At 37.2% G+C, this 15,581-nt stretch overlaps 1 protein-coding gene across 1 annotated transcript in view; it reads right to left on the reverse strand.

The window, feature by feature from the left end:
* Window positions 1–561: 561 nt before the first annotated feature.
* ZNF654 (zinc finger protein 654) overlaps window positions 562–15,581 on the reverse strand; it is a 30,362-nt gene continuing 15,342 nt past the window's right edge. The window contains exons 5-9 of the mRNA XM_015644469.2: window positions 13,613–13,815; window positions 12,733–12,872; window positions 8,491–8,632; window positions 4,721–7,034; window positions 562–4,394 (exon numbers count right to left, since the gene is read on the reverse strand). Coding sequence (XP_015499955.1) covers window positions 4,387–4,394; window positions 4,721–7,034; window positions 8,491–8,632; window positions 12,733–12,872; window positions 13,613–13,815 — 2,807 coding nt within the window. The 3' untranslated portion in view covers window positions 562–4,386. The remainder of the gene's footprint in view (window positions 4,395–4,720; window positions 7,035–8,490; window positions 8,633–12,732; window positions 12,873–13,612; window positions 13,816–15,581) is intronic.

Here is a 15,581-nt window from a genome sequence, read left to right on the forward strand (position 1 = left end):
AATGGCTTATGTACACATTGCCATTTTGATAAATATTTTTGCTGGCAAAATGTACCTGAGGCCCCTTCCCCTTATAACCACACTTCACTTCCTCAGGCAAGGACCTTGTCAAAATCATCTGAAGTACAAAATAAAGGTAAGTTTGAAGTTACACAAAAAAGTCCACCCAAATTTTTCCAGAAGACAGAAATCTGCAGTCAAAAAACCCTAGTAGTTTATAGGGCTGTGAATAATAAATCTAAATTACCCAATAATTTCAGAAGCTTCTGAAGCAAAAGAAAAAAGCAGCTACACTATCTTTCTGTCTGAACTTGACAGCCAACCAGAAGCAGAGGTATCTTAAAACAGCTGCACTCTGACTTGTCTGTGGCCCCAAATTTGGATTTTGAACCCTAGGAATTAACTGCTGTCCCCATTTTGAAGCTTGGTCTGTTCAAATCCAAATATCCAGACACCTGGAACGTCAAGACCTGGCGTCTTCACACAGGTGCCACGCAACCATCATGTAACCAAACAACACAGTAGCTCCGAACATCACAGCAGCACTTCCAAATGACAAGATCAGTTTCTATCAACAACAAAGACAATGTTTTATTGAACAAATCTATGTACAGTACAAAAGGTCTTTAAAATGAAACACTACTGTAGATTTATTGCAGTTTGATGGCTCAGTTTTAATTTGTACTCTTATATAAAATGCAAAGTAAAATAATTTAACATTCAACAAGGAAGCACAAATTTCCTTTCTTGCTGAACCTGTAATAGCTTTTACAAATTAAGAGTCCCAAAATGCATACACTGCATTTAATCAGAAAGGTGTTATACAGTACCAAATAAATTAAGAAAATAGTAACACTACCACCCCCTTTGGGTCTTTTGTCCATAGCACTGGTGTTAAACAATAAAATAAATGAGTACAGCTGAACCTTCCATGTGATATTAAAATCACAAAGTTTAATGTTATAAATTATCCAAACTATACAATTAATATAATTTTAATGAATATGGCTAAATAACCAAAGTACCAGTGACCTTGCCCCACAGATATGACCACTTGCAACCTACTTTCAGTATTCCTTTTGTGAAAGGTGCCTACACCAAACGGCAGTTTTTTGAAATAAGAAGTTACATGACCTTTACAGTGAAACATGATGGGGTTAGAAGAGACTTTTAAAATCCAACTGAAGGAATGTTATTAAAAACAATTATGAGCACTGGATTGCACCAACTTGGATCCAACAAGGCTCCTAAGCTCATGTATGACTTCAGTCAGCTTTAGGGTAGCTGGAGGCTTACATTACACATGTACTTCAGGATTTATTGAATCAAAGTGATACATCTTCAAGGATTTCCAATTATATCACACAATGCTTAATGCCTGGGGAAAAAAAAAAGCAACCAAAAAAACCTCCAACTCTCAAGACTTGTAACCTGTTTTCAGCCTTAGAAGTTACAGGCTTAGTATGGAGTAATACTCAAGATAATAAAGAATCCTTAAAAAGCATGGAGAATTATTCCACACATGATTAGAAGTATTCCACACATGATCAAAGTATATTTTTGCCTCTGACTGAAGTTGCTTAATACTGCAACTATTTGAGAATACCAACAGGTATTAGAGAGTAGCTTAAAGAAAATGCAGTGTCTTTTGAAGTGAAAATTATTTTAAAACATTACCACCCACTTGCTACTTTAAGTCAGTTTCACAGATTCCTGGTAATTGTTAGGTGATGCTCATCTTCATCTATGTAAGAATTCATATTTCCTGTTCTCCAGAGTGTACACACTGAACACATGACAGAAACAAATGGTGGTGTCCCAGAAAAGCATCTTTGAACAAAAATGGCTTTAATGCAGGTACAAAAAATTATGGTCACAGTTTATGCATGTACACAGATGCAATTATCTACACACTTAAACCAAAGATAATACAAGTCTCAATCATGTTTTTAAAGCATCTTCAAACATATGGAGCTCCAGGGAAAAGGCAAAAAAGCACCAAAGATTAAAAGGTACATTAAAAAGATTTTACATAAACATCTTTGTTGTATCTTTGTTGACTCAGTTTTTAGATTTTCAGAACTGTAATACTTTAAAATGAACTTTTTTTTTCCCCTCAAATATATTTAAGCAATGTCAAGCAAAGAAGGGGGAGCCTGGGAACATTCAACACAGTACCTGGGTCCTTAACAATTAGTTGGTATCTTGAAAGTAAAAAATGTGAAAGTGCATTTCTCTGATAAGGACTCCATTAACTTTATGTTTAAAACTTTTAATGTTTTTATACATGTAAATATATATATAGTGTGTATATACGTATATATAATGAATGATGCATTTAAATCAGGTTTTTTGCAACTACAAAAAAAATTCTTTGGTGCCTCAAACATCATACAAATCTCTGGAAGTGGGCCATAATTGGAATTCATGTAATGCACACATACCTGTGATCATAATTTTATAACCTTTTATGTTAATCCAACTCAAAGTTAAGGCAAAACTCTTCTAGAACTCAAGAACATGATTTTGAATTTGCATTCTTTTTACCTTGCAGGAAGGGGAAAGAAAGCAGAATTAATGCAAATGCCTGCTTATTTCCACAGAGGATTATTAGCAGAGGCATTACTGAACTACTGAGTTTATGTTCCAGAACTACTTCACAGCCAATCTTACAAAGAAACCCTTAGGTCTGCAAGTGTGAGCCATTGCTACAATGAACAGGGGGTTTTATGCACCCCCTGATTTTTTACTCAGTTTTCACCCACCTGTTGATTTAAGCCCTGCACACACTGGGACAAACTCTTCAATGACAGCTGAGCAGGAACAGTTGCTCTGTGCTGTCCTGCATTTCTGCAATGACTCTGAACATCAGTTTTCACCCCTCTGCCTCCCCTGCCTGCAATCCCACTACAATTTTCATAGAACAGGATCCCAAACTTAAAAAAATATTATGTGACAAGGCAGTGTGAGATGAGCTAGAGGATAGATTAGCACAGTAATTGGACAACGTGCATGTTTGCCACACCTCTGCCCTAGGGTAGGAAGACCAAAAACTTCAACGGCATCTTTTTGGTTTCAAAATCGTCTGTATTTCAGTTTTCCATACAGAACTGAAGGACTCCTATTTCCTGTCTTCACATTGTGATTGTTTCTATGAACAGTGAATTGTGAATAAAGTGCTTAACATTTAAGTAACTCCTTCACCAGCCTCTGAGAAAGGCTCTCCTTTCAAGGGATGCTACTAGATAGGATTTGCAGTGTGTCTTCAGGATTGAGAGGATCCCTGTTTTCTCCTTCCTAGGCAATGGATAAGTAAGGACAGTACTGAGTTGTGGCTCACCACCACTAAGGAACATCACAGATGTGACTCAGGTTCTTCCTCACCTTTTTGTTCACCCCAACCTGAAGTGCTCTGCTTTTGTTTGCCCAAAGTTCCTGTCGGTCCTACCAACAGCTGAGGGACCTCTGTACTTGCAGAATATTAGTTTAACTCTGCTCTGTAATGAAAGCTTAACCCTCCCAATATTCTGGATTTGCTGCTGTTAATATCCACACAATCTATCACTTGTGCTGGTCTTCCCACACCTACAGCAGATGTTTTACAGGACACTTTTCTCAGCCTTGCAAAGGGCTTCTCTTGCATGCATCTGATTTCCATTGTGTGCAAGTCTCACACAATTTCACATCAACTCACTTTTTCCTGCTTGTTCTGTATTTCAAGTTTTTGGCTATTCCAGCATCCCATCTATCTCAAGATTTCCTTCCACATTGCTCTTTGGATTCTGAGTAGAAGTTTATGAAACAAGCTCCATGCTTTTGAGCAGATAATGAACTCACACACTCAAACTTTGAAAAAAAAAAAAACAAAACCAAAACCAAAATGCATGGTTTCTTTATGCATTTATCCACAAGGTAAGAATGTAACACCTCCTTGAATGATTCCTTCTCAGCTGTGTGGGCAGATACCATTACCCACACAAACTAGAGCAGCTTTCAGAACTGGCTGGTTGGATTTCCACAAGGCAATGAGCACCTCTGCTTCCTCTGCCTGCTCACCTCTATGCCTTATTGTCCTTCAACTTTCACGCTAGAAAAGCTGTGCCATTAAGCTTCAATCATACATTTGGAATGAACATGGCTTTTTTGGATAACTGGTACTTTGGGGGTTTTGTAGCAACTTTTCTGGACTCAAGACCTGCAGAGCTCCTATTACTCCTCTGTGAGTTTTGTCTAGAAAATGTGCTTTGTCTTTATCAAGGTCATGTTTTTCTATAGGAATTTGAGACTGCTTCATGATTAAGGCCAACTGGGAAACAAATTGATGCCGTTTCATGTAGTGTTTCTTTACACCACTCCTCATCTGATACTTCTCTCCATAACATTGAATCAGGCACCTGTAAAAGACAAAAGATCAGAATGTGAATAACTTCTTAAATCTAGAACACTGCTTATGTTTTTCACCATATTTTGTTTCAAATATGCAAGGAAAGAGTGGTTGAATTACTTCATTCTGTTTTATCAGAAGTCTTTTCCTTTAGTTTGCCTACAAATTCTCACCACCTCTTGCTTATTCTGAACAGCATGTCCAATTTCAAATTCCAATTTAGGAGAGTACTGTGATTTAGTTAGTGTCTGTCTTATCTATTCCTGTTTTCAAAGACCATTTTCTGATTGTTATTGACTGCCAAAGAAACCAACATGGAAGGACTGCAGGACTTACTTTCATCATCTGAATCGAATCCAAAGAGTGTCTGACACTTCTTTTGTGCAAGATGAGCCTCAAGTGCTTCTGAATTACAGTAGATGGTCAAGCAGTTGCCACATCTAAATCTTTCTGTTGATTTGCTACAAATTTTGTCTTGTTCAGAATAAGCATCTACTTCATCAGCCAAAATTTTTCTCCGTTTTGGCATGCTAATGTAACGTTCATCAAGGTAGCTCGGAGGCAATGGTCTGACGTAGGGTTTTGTTAAGATGACACCATATGAAGTAGTCTCTGTTGTCTGATTTGGTTTAGAAGGTACTTGTGAGGCTGCAGGAGCACTATTTTGTGGTGCATCGTGACAATTCTGTAAAACTGGTAACACTGACCCATTTTCTGTCCTTGTTTCATCTGCTACTCTGTCCAAAGGTATCTGGGATGCCTTGGATGATGTCTGATCTGGGTCACTGTGCCCATTGACCAGTTGGTCACTAACAACATTACAGTTTTCAGGATTTGGCTGTAACACAGGTGTCTTTTGGTCTATCAAACTTAAAACTGGAGCACTACCCTCAGATGAGCTTTCATTTCCATTGTGAATTACATTATTTGCTTTCTTCTCCACGCTTTGAATATATGTCTTTGGTTCTGCAGAATCCTTCCTTGACTTCCAGGTTGGAATTGGTAAATCTACAGTTTCTTTTTCATTAACGGATTCATCATCATCTTGGTAACTACAAAGTTCTGAAGGATCATCTGAAGAATCTTTTTCACTTGCATCTTCTGAACATTCTGGGGTTTTATTTAAGTAATGCTGAGCCTCGTGTTCATACAGCAAAGGGAGCTCCTCAAATAGCTCACGGCAGTTTGAGAAATTGCACTGAGCTTTAAACACGTTGTGACTTTTTGTATGCTCTGCAAGCTCAGTCGACAGCTTAAATCTCTGATTACAATTAAAGTGTAAACAAAAGTAAACATTTGGATACACATGTCTCTTCAGGTGGTCTATAAAATGTTGGGAATCAGCAAATTTCCTCTGGCAGAAGCGGCATTTTCCTTTATTCCATTTCATTATATGCTGTTGTACCTTCAGATCAGTTGGATGAGTTTTTCTGGCGTGTTTGTTGAGGAATCTTATTTTTTTAAACTCTCTAGCACAACCATTAGCAGGGCACTTAAAGGTTCCTTCCTCATCCAAAGCATCAATGTCTTTTTCAGGGCAAAACACTCCATTCACTTTATGCAGAATGGGTGACTCTTTACTGGAGCTCTCATCATCCTCAGGCAGGCTCTCCGTACTTAAAGCATCAGGAACATTATTAAAACAGCTGTCACTACTGTTTTCAGTAGCATCATCCTGGTCACTTAGATGGTTTTCCACTGCATCAAAAACCTGTTCTGCATTCTCAGCCTCCTCTTGGACCTGATCAGAACTCGGAGCTACTGTAGCCTCTGGTTCAGTATCTTTGGAGCCCTCAGAATTGCCATTTTCAAGAGACACAGAAACAGCAGAACATTGCACTTCATGAAGAGCAGGGGCCTCCTGACCAGTCTCAAGGGCTGCAGCAAGATGCTGCCTTTCTATCTTCCTGACATGATTCCTTAGGTGCTTCAGCATGAGTCCTTTCTGCCTGAACTTTCTGGTGCAAAGTACACAGGAAAAGCTGCCCTTTTTTTGGTGAGCTTGTGCGTGTTTCACTATGTGATCCCCAAGGAACTCCTTGTTGCAGATCACACAGCGGTGCCTCAGTTCAGTCTGATCCAACGTTTTGGATGGCTCAAGAGCTTGGTGGTTCTTCCTGGCATTCCCTTTGGAACGGGCTCCAGAGTTTCCAGGGTCAAGCTCCCCGTTGCTGACATCTGTTAAACAGCCACGTTCCTCACCCAGAGCCCTGTACTCTGCTGTTTTCTCTACGTTTGCAGGAGAGTTTTCCAGTGTACTTTCACTCAAGCCATCCAAGGCTTTATCTCCCAATAACGCTAAACAATTCTGCTTGATCATCAAGAAATTCCAGAACTCGGGATCGAAAAACAATCCTTTCTTCAAGATGGGCAGCAGCTCAAACCGCACGCGGTTTTGAACAGAACTAGTGCACTCATTGTATTCTTCATCTGCACATTTATACAAGTGTTCAACAGTGTAGTAAGATTCCAAGGTGCGCTCCAGGAAAAAGATGGAGAGAGCACAAATTCTGAGGATCTCCAAGTCATTTGGCAGAAAATGAGCGATTGCTTTATAAATAAGACTTTTCATGTTGGGATCTTCACGGAGGTCCAGCTGTAGGGCACACCCACATATCTCAACACAAATCTGAAGGCCATCTTCACCAACCTGCAGGAAGGAAATCATAGTGTATGTAAACAATTCCCAAATACCCCACATATTTATATTCATCTATTGATAAACAGGAGTTCAGAAAGCATCCTGCCACTGAACTTCACCCAAGGGCACGAACATTTTTAAATATTGCTCAAACAAGGCTAAAAATACAGACACAAAAATGGTTTGCACTGAAAGCTGTATAGCTACAAAGCTTCAGCTCTGTCCCATGCCCTTCTATAGTTAAAGACAATTATTTGGGGATATAGATCAAAACTGCTGATCTACAAAACTACTGATCTATCAGTATCTTCTGCCTGACTCCTCAATGCCTAGGCTGTTTCACACTGTAATTGGACAGTTTCATCTATATTTTGGCCATTCTAACTTTTTTAGTTTGAATTTCATAAAAAAACCATGGTAATTTTGCTCACAGTTTTGACTAACTAGCAGGAGAACTATAACAACCCATGGCCAAGAATTCTAAAAGGCTTCATTTTCCAAAACTGCAGAATTACTATTCCACACTTTAGGCTGGGGGCCCTGTCATGAACATGACACTCAGTAATGATCAGAAATACACTGCCCAACAGGCAAGAGATTAAAGTCAAAAGAGGTACTGGAAATTTAGAAATAATTAATACCTCCTATATTTGGGTTTTAAGAAACACAGACAATGTCCCATAAGTAGGGGGTTATTAAAAATATAAGACTATTCAGATGCAAATAGAATTATTAATATCACCACAAGCATTTTAGAATACATACCCTTGAACAGCAGCAAATTATTGCATTTAGATGTGACAAAATAATTTAGAATTCATTTAGGGCACAAAATATGAAAGAGCTCTGTTAAGTCAGGTCAACAATAAATTACATTTGCTGGGAAACAACTCAAAGGCCTGTGTGCAAAGCATTGCACATGACACCTTTTGCAGATGGGACAGAACAAGCCTGAGACCTGAAGCATGAAATACAGCACAATTTTCTGAAGCAAATTAACATCTTCTCCTGTATTCTGCACTTTTCTTTTATGTTTTATTAAGCAATTTTTTACAGATTTGATTAGAATTGGTAAAAGGCTTCAGAATTTAACAAGGATGAAGGGTACCTGCAATTACATAGATCTTATTTCTTTAAGAAGTCAGGCTGAAAAAACCCCAACTAATAAATCACTCACATTTATTCCATAAAATTATCAATCAAACTTGCTGCAAAAATAAAAAATCTCAGAAATGAGTAAAAAAAACCCAAAAAACCAAAACCCTTAAAACCACCCAAGCAAATCTAATATTGAAGCCCATTCTGGAACCCAACAAAATTTTAAAGATAATTTTATGTCCTTCCCTAACCCCTCTTTTTAAACTTTCCACAAAAAATGGTCATTACACAATAAAAACATCACTTCTCTTTACTTTAACCAGTTACCAAAAGAATGGAGGATGAGGTAAAAACAAACAGAACTTACTTCATCCTTAATGACTTTCATGAAAGGGAAAATTACTCTGACATTTGTAGCAATTCTTAGAAGCTGGTAGCACTGGTCCACAAATACTTGTTTTGATGGATTAGATTTGAGCTGCAGTTTACTCCAAATGAAGATCAGGTCCCTATTAGGTAGAGAATAAAATATTCCAATTATATTGAGTTTAGAACTCTCTCACTAAGCATAATGCATTATGAAAGACCATTATTTGCATATTCTGTGACTAAAATCATATTTGAGAGTGTAATACTGATCTAATTAACACCACGACTGCACACAACATGCACAATGGAAAATGCATCCTAATTACTTTGTTAAAGCATTCAGGGTATCTCCTATAACCAGCCAGTTAAATATTCAACAAAACATTCATGTATTCAGCTCAGTTTCAGAGAAGTGCACAATAAAATCAGATGGAACAGCACCTAGCTCTCAACACCACAGGCAATAAATATCTGTGTGCTCTTGGGATTAAGTCACTTCCAGTACAAGGATGAAGAATCCTTCAGGGAAAGAAGCTTTTGAATGTGAAACAAGGAAGCAGCATAGGAAGCTCCTGATGTGGCAGGAAGTAGCAATGTTCTCCACTTAGCACAGCATAATTTTCTGCCTAGAGCACTTACACCAAAGTTTCAGGCTATACAGCTATCCTACATCTCCATGATCTGCAGTCAAATAACATTCCTGCCTGAGAAAAGGAAATGTAAGAACAGATTACTGCTAAACTCTGCACAAGTGAGGTGTTAGCCTACAAAATACAGCTAATTGAAGTTTGCAGCATAGAAGTTCTGTGCACTTTAATTCAGAGACTTAGGGAGGCAACTGGGCTAACTTTTAGTCATAAGATTTGCCAGAACAAAGATCTCACACAAGGGTAGGACTCTGGAGAAATCCCACCACAACGTTACAATGAAAGCAGGACCCACTGACTTTCATTTTCTGAAGGAAGACACTTTTCTACTCCAGCAGTCTCCTCCCTCAGAAAACAAACCTAGTTACTGACAAAATATTTGGCTGATTTCCAGAGTCAGACAAACCTTTTGAGATTAAGCTTCTCTTAGTGAGCCCAGAGTCTGAATGAAGGGAAGTGACAGAACTGCCTACAACAAAACCAACTCAACTTTTATGTTCAGGACAGCTCTAGAATGCTGCTTGACATTGAGACCTTGATTGTTTTCTTTCATTTAGAACCCAGGAGAACTAAAGTTGAAAGAAAGATCAAGCTTATGGAGGAAACTGAAAAGGGCTACCTATAAGCAGCTCTACACACAAAAAAAAATTAGTCTTTCTGATTTTCTAAAGATACAGACTGCTCACCTCTGCCTTTACCAGGCTGGGAACCTGAATTCTACATATTTGCAAACTTCATATGCAAGTTTGATATTAGTGTCTTCATGCACTAAACCATTCTTAACAACTCAATAGAAGTCTCAGCCTGAAGTATAGAAGTAAGAACCGAGTATTTTTACTGTAATATATTTCAATTCAATAATCCATTTCATTCTCTGCTTTGTCTCACACCATTTCAGAGCAAGCCATTTCAATACTACTCCCAGAGAATGTGAGAAAAATCCAATTATTCTTCTGAGAGATTAGTGGTTAAAGAGGCTTGCTGTGTGTTCAGACAAGTGCTAGGCAGGCACAAGGAAAGAGCTGAAAAAGGAGAGCAGAAAAAGAAGGAAGAGCTGCATGGGTGAAGAACAAGGTGTTACCCACCATTTACTTAGACCCTAATATGAAACAGTATTTTAGTCTTTTAGTTTTATTTTTCTGTGTCAATACAATGGCTTCTCCTTTTCATGTCCATTTCTGACTTTGTTGGGACAATTTAAATTGTTACTGGGAGATCACAGAACTGAGCACCTCTTTACCAGAGGTAACCATGCATTCCAGCCTCTTAACTACCTATAAAATACCAAAACCACTGTATGCCTTCACCAGCAACATGAAGTGATGGTTAAACCCTCCCTAACTGAACTGGATCTAAATCTTTGCCACTCTTAATAAGTAGAAAACACAATATGCCAAAAAACTGATCAAACCTGTGGTAAAAATTATTTGACTTACTGAATTTACTGCATAGGAGTTACCTGGAAACAGCCAAAATGGCATTTAAAAAAATCAGAGAAGGAAGGCCATCTATGCCTGCTCCACCAAAATACCATGTGTCTTCCTGAAGAGACAACACTTTGATACAAAGTATTATTAATTGATTTCTTACCAGTACTTCGCACAAAAAATATTTTTAAGTATTACCAAGCACAGCTTGCTTGGTCATTTCTTTTCTGAAAAATAATTTGTTCATCTGAATCTAGAATTTGTTCTTAACATCTGTGAAAATTTGAGTTTTGTGACCAAGCTGCTTAAATTTCATCTTCCTTCAAGATGACAGCTATTTGTTTTAGCTTGAAGATTTTATATAGGCTGTAGCAAATATCTGCTATTTACAGCTTTCTAATCTGTTTTGTTGTCTTATCTTTGCTTGTAGTGTTAGCAGCTATATCTCTGTTAGATCTGCAAGGCCCCCAGTTCCAGACAAGGTGAGATAATTTATACTGTGCTAGAGACATTAAAATCTTCCCTGGAGAAAAACAGACTCTGTAGATTAATTTAACCTGGCTCCTACTTCTTCAAAAAATTGGATTACAGTATAGTCATGCCTTCACAAGCTTTCCTGCAGTTTCCATGATCCATAAAGTATTACACAAAGTTCTTGTTGGGAACACAACTGTTAAGGCTCAGCATCTGTGAAGAATGAAACATCTGTTTGAGCTGCACAGACATAACTGCTCTGAACTCTCTTCCAAAGATTCTAAATTTCTGTATTCTGAATAAACTAAAATACAGAGATGCCAAGATTATTTCCCTGAAAACCAGGTATCAAACAGTACTTGAGGCTCTACTGGAATTTCATCTTTGACATCTGCTTTGCCAGAGCAAAAACAGATATATCTTGCTTTGAACAGAAATTTCAAAAATGGAGGATGCAAAACTCAATGGTCAGCTAGGTAAGAGCAAGATCAACATGTTACTACAGCAAAAGGAGTTTTAATTACAGTATTAAAAGTGCAGTTCTTCAAAGAATGAATCCTCCAAACAGAAGGAGGATTAATCCATGGAGGTTAATTAATCCATGGAGGTTACACCTGTAATTTCCTAGTAAGAAATGGGGAGATAGAGCTATTGGGCAGGAATCAGCAAAGATGGATTCAATTCCCACTGAGCTCACACCTTTTTGGTTGAACTCCCTCTTTCCTATGGGGACAGTCCTGGCCATCTTTTCCTGGATGGATTGGATGAAAAATGCCAGTAGCTATTGCTAACACATTGTACAATAAATGGATGTCATTATAACAACCCTAATGGTTTTGACTGAGCAAGTACTCATCCAACAGTCCAACATTTAAGGAAAAACATTAATATCAAACCAAACATTATCATATCTAACTTCCTTTAATTTCTCAAGACAACAAAGCTTTTTGATTTCCCAGAATCTGGGAACACAAAAAGCCAGGGTAGCTTCTGAACTTGATATTAAAATTAGTTAGACAGATTGATAATTTCATCTCTATCAAATCCTTGCTAGTATATTTTGCTTTAACTACATAAACAAAGAAAGCATAATTTATCAAGGAATGCAGATGTTCCTTTAGATACAGAAATTATACAGGCTCAACAGAAGGATTATATTCCTTAGCCACCTTTCAGTCCTCAGAATGATGAAATTTGTTGACAACTCTCTAGAAAACAATTCTTAGCCCTAAGAACAAGTGCAGGTATCAAGATAATTGGATGTGTGTGAAGACATCTTCAATGTTTTCTAGAAAACCCCATCTAGGTGATACCTCTGATCATGACATCCAAGTTTCCATTATTAACAGCACATTTCCAGCACCATACATTCTCTTTTTAGGCACACTGGTGACACATTGCAGTTACAGAGCAAAATATCTACATGGCTAAAGCCTAAATGTACAAATGCTACACTTCTAGGTAAGATAGGTAAAGGATCACTTTTCTGTTACTTTGAAACAGTAAATAAGAGTTATGAACTATTAGGCTACCTTGTATATGACTGTGTGTAAAAGGGCAAACAGGCACAACAGAAGCACGAGGAACATTCAAAAACCATTTTCATCTGGTATTTTTAAGTTAGGTGGGTTTCATTTTGGCAATAAGCATGTATTTTCTGCTCAGCTGCTTCCCCAGAAATAAAGTATTTACCATATACAATACATGTCCCCATTTTGGAGCTGTGGGACTAGGAAGGATTCACAAAGCTGTAAGGCTAAGGTAGTCTTCCCTTCTTTTTCAGTGTTGCAGATGATCTCAATTCCACTCTTGCAATCAGTCCTCAACAAGTGCTATACAATTAAAATAAAATCAATTTAGATCAATTTGCTGACATGAAATCAAAACCAATCAGACCCTGCTCTACTAAAAACTTCAGGAATTGCTATTAGCACAGAATGTCTTTGGAATGGCTTTTGTGTACATCTGTAAGTAAAGTTTTTGGAAGTAATTTGAGTTCTTTCATATTTCTTAGAGTTATGACCATCAGAATAATTGTCTGAGAAATTAAAATACTACACAAAAGCACTTTTTTTGCTTGTTCTTGCCACTTTTTGGTGTCTTGTTCTTAAAACAAGGTTAAGAAAAGCACTGTTATCTGCTAAGTGCTATCAGTGATAAAACATGGCTACATTCAGCTCAAGTGCCATTTTACATATTCGGGCATCATTAAAAAACTTTAACAAAACTATAAAATGTACAATTAATATCAACTAGGCTCAAGTGCTTTTACTAAAATAGTCAATAGTAAAATAGTCAATACACTTAGGTTACAAAATATTTAGGGAATATACCTACAAGAATACTTGACCAAAAAACTGCATTTAGGTCAACAAGATTTGTAGGCACTTCACATTCAACTTTTCCAAGCTTAAGCCAGTACTAAGTTTAGCAACACCAGTGTGGCTGCCTGATTTTATGACATTTGGTTCTACAAAATCAGAGTTCCACATGCTCCTCTTGACAACTTGTATACAGCAAGTATAAAGCACCACTTCATTTTAAAAAAGAAATGTATACTGACAAACAATACCTCCTGGAATAGCTGATCTTCTAATGGTGACATATAAAGACAGGTGAAAAGAGCTTGATGGAAATACAGATCTTTACTGATATCTGGATGATTTATGCAAGATTTGATAAGAGCCATTGCCTCAGGGATGCGTTCACAGGCAATAAGGTATCTGGCACGGAGTTCAAAGAACAGTGGATTTTCAGAGCTTAAATATTTGTTAACTGCACAGAAAAGAAAGATTTAAAGGCAATTAGAATATGAAGTCCAAACAATAAATATACCTAAATGTAATGTTGATTTTAATAACAAATAATATTAAGAAAAAAATAAAGGCTCCGCTAAAAAAGTCTATCAAATATTAAATTAAATCCCATAAGAAATTTGCCCTTCTGCTTGCAAACAGAAATTGTTATTTTTTTAAAACCAGTAATCTAATTCAGTATTTTGTTTCTAACAGGTTAACACAAGGTGCTGCAAAGGATTGGTAAAATTTATATTATATAGAAGCAGATGTGACCATTTTAAAGAAAGAAAATTCCCTCCTTTCTCAGCAGTGGAATCCATGTGACTGTCAGAAGTATAGAATTGACATCACTTCCAAAGCTATAATTATAAATATTTAAAAAAACCTCAAGATACTCATTATCCATTAAAATGTAAGACCTCAAAGTGGTGAAAAATGTTAACTACAATTCATATGCTATTGCCTTAAGAAGCTTTGAATGCCTTGATTTTGCTTGCTTGGAAAACATATCTTCCTGTGCAAGTGCTACTGGGCACAATCCTTATCTAAATATCTTTAAATTCTGGCCCCTAATTTCTGGAAATCTGTTTTTTTCAGCTCTAAAAGATAATATTAACACTAATATTTGAATGAAATAATTTCAAGTGAGATACTGAAAATACTCAACATTGAAGTAACTGGAAATTCAGAAATACCTAGAAGACATGCTTTGCATCTTTATTATATAAGATCATACAGATTGTAGTATCTCTTTGGATTAAAAGTTAAAATATCTCTCAAGACTACAACCGTAGTACTTTAGTGTTTCATGTTTTAAAGAAAGAAAGAAAGAAAGAATGAGATTACCAATTTAAAGCCAATGAAGGCTGAAAGTTCACCCCTTAGAAGGAACCTGTATTAATTACAAGCAATTTAAAGTGATACTTAAGAAATGGTTACTAAAAGCCACAAACCCAACAAAGCATTTTTTCCCCCAAAATGAAGAGATTACTTGTACAATAAGCTTTCAGTTAAAGCTTTTTTTTTTTTAAGGATTGAAATAATTCCTTACACTCAAACCCAAGATTTCTGTGGCATCTTCATTTTTATGCAAGTTAGCGGTGTTCCATGCTAATGAACATTTAAGCAGTATTATTCAAGGTGTCAGGTTTCAATTTGATTTGTTAACAGATGCACTGTAAGAAAAAAATATCTCATTCCCACTAGCCATTAGCACTTTTGAGAACAAACTCAGAAAATGAGGACTAAAAGGAAAGCCCGTGTCTAATGGTGGTGATGAACTGCAAGAAAAAGTTCTTTTCCATTATATGGAAAGGTTCTTAGAGCCAAGTAAAGGCCTCTCCTTTTCTGAATTACCACCCTTAGGAAAATAAAACTACATCCTCTGTTTTGTATGCAAGCATTACCCAACAGAAATTTACTGAATTACTGAAAAATAAGGCTGGAAATACTCAGCTTTGGTAAGTGCTAATGGTAAGGAAATGCTGCCCATCTAACAAGTGTCTGTAACATCCTTTCCCCTTAAAGGAGGGAGAATGGCATTCCACAGCACAGCTCACCCTGTTCTACCATTCCTACTTGGTGTGGGGAACTCTCAGGTCTCGTCTGCTGCAGAAATGAGACTGACATACTTCTCTCCCAGGGAAGGGCATCTCCATACCCTACACCACTTCCAGCAGGAGCTCCCAAGGATGAGGGTTCCTACAGCTTCCAGTTTTCAAACTGTTTCATTGATGCTGCTGG

Source organism: Parus major, chromosome 1 (assembly GCF_001522545.3).
Source record: "Parus major isolate Abel chromosome 1, Parus_major1.1, whole genome shotgun sequence".
NCBI classification, from domain to species: domain Eukaryota; kingdom Metazoa; phylum Chordata; class Aves; order Passeriformes; family Paridae; genus Parus; species Parus major.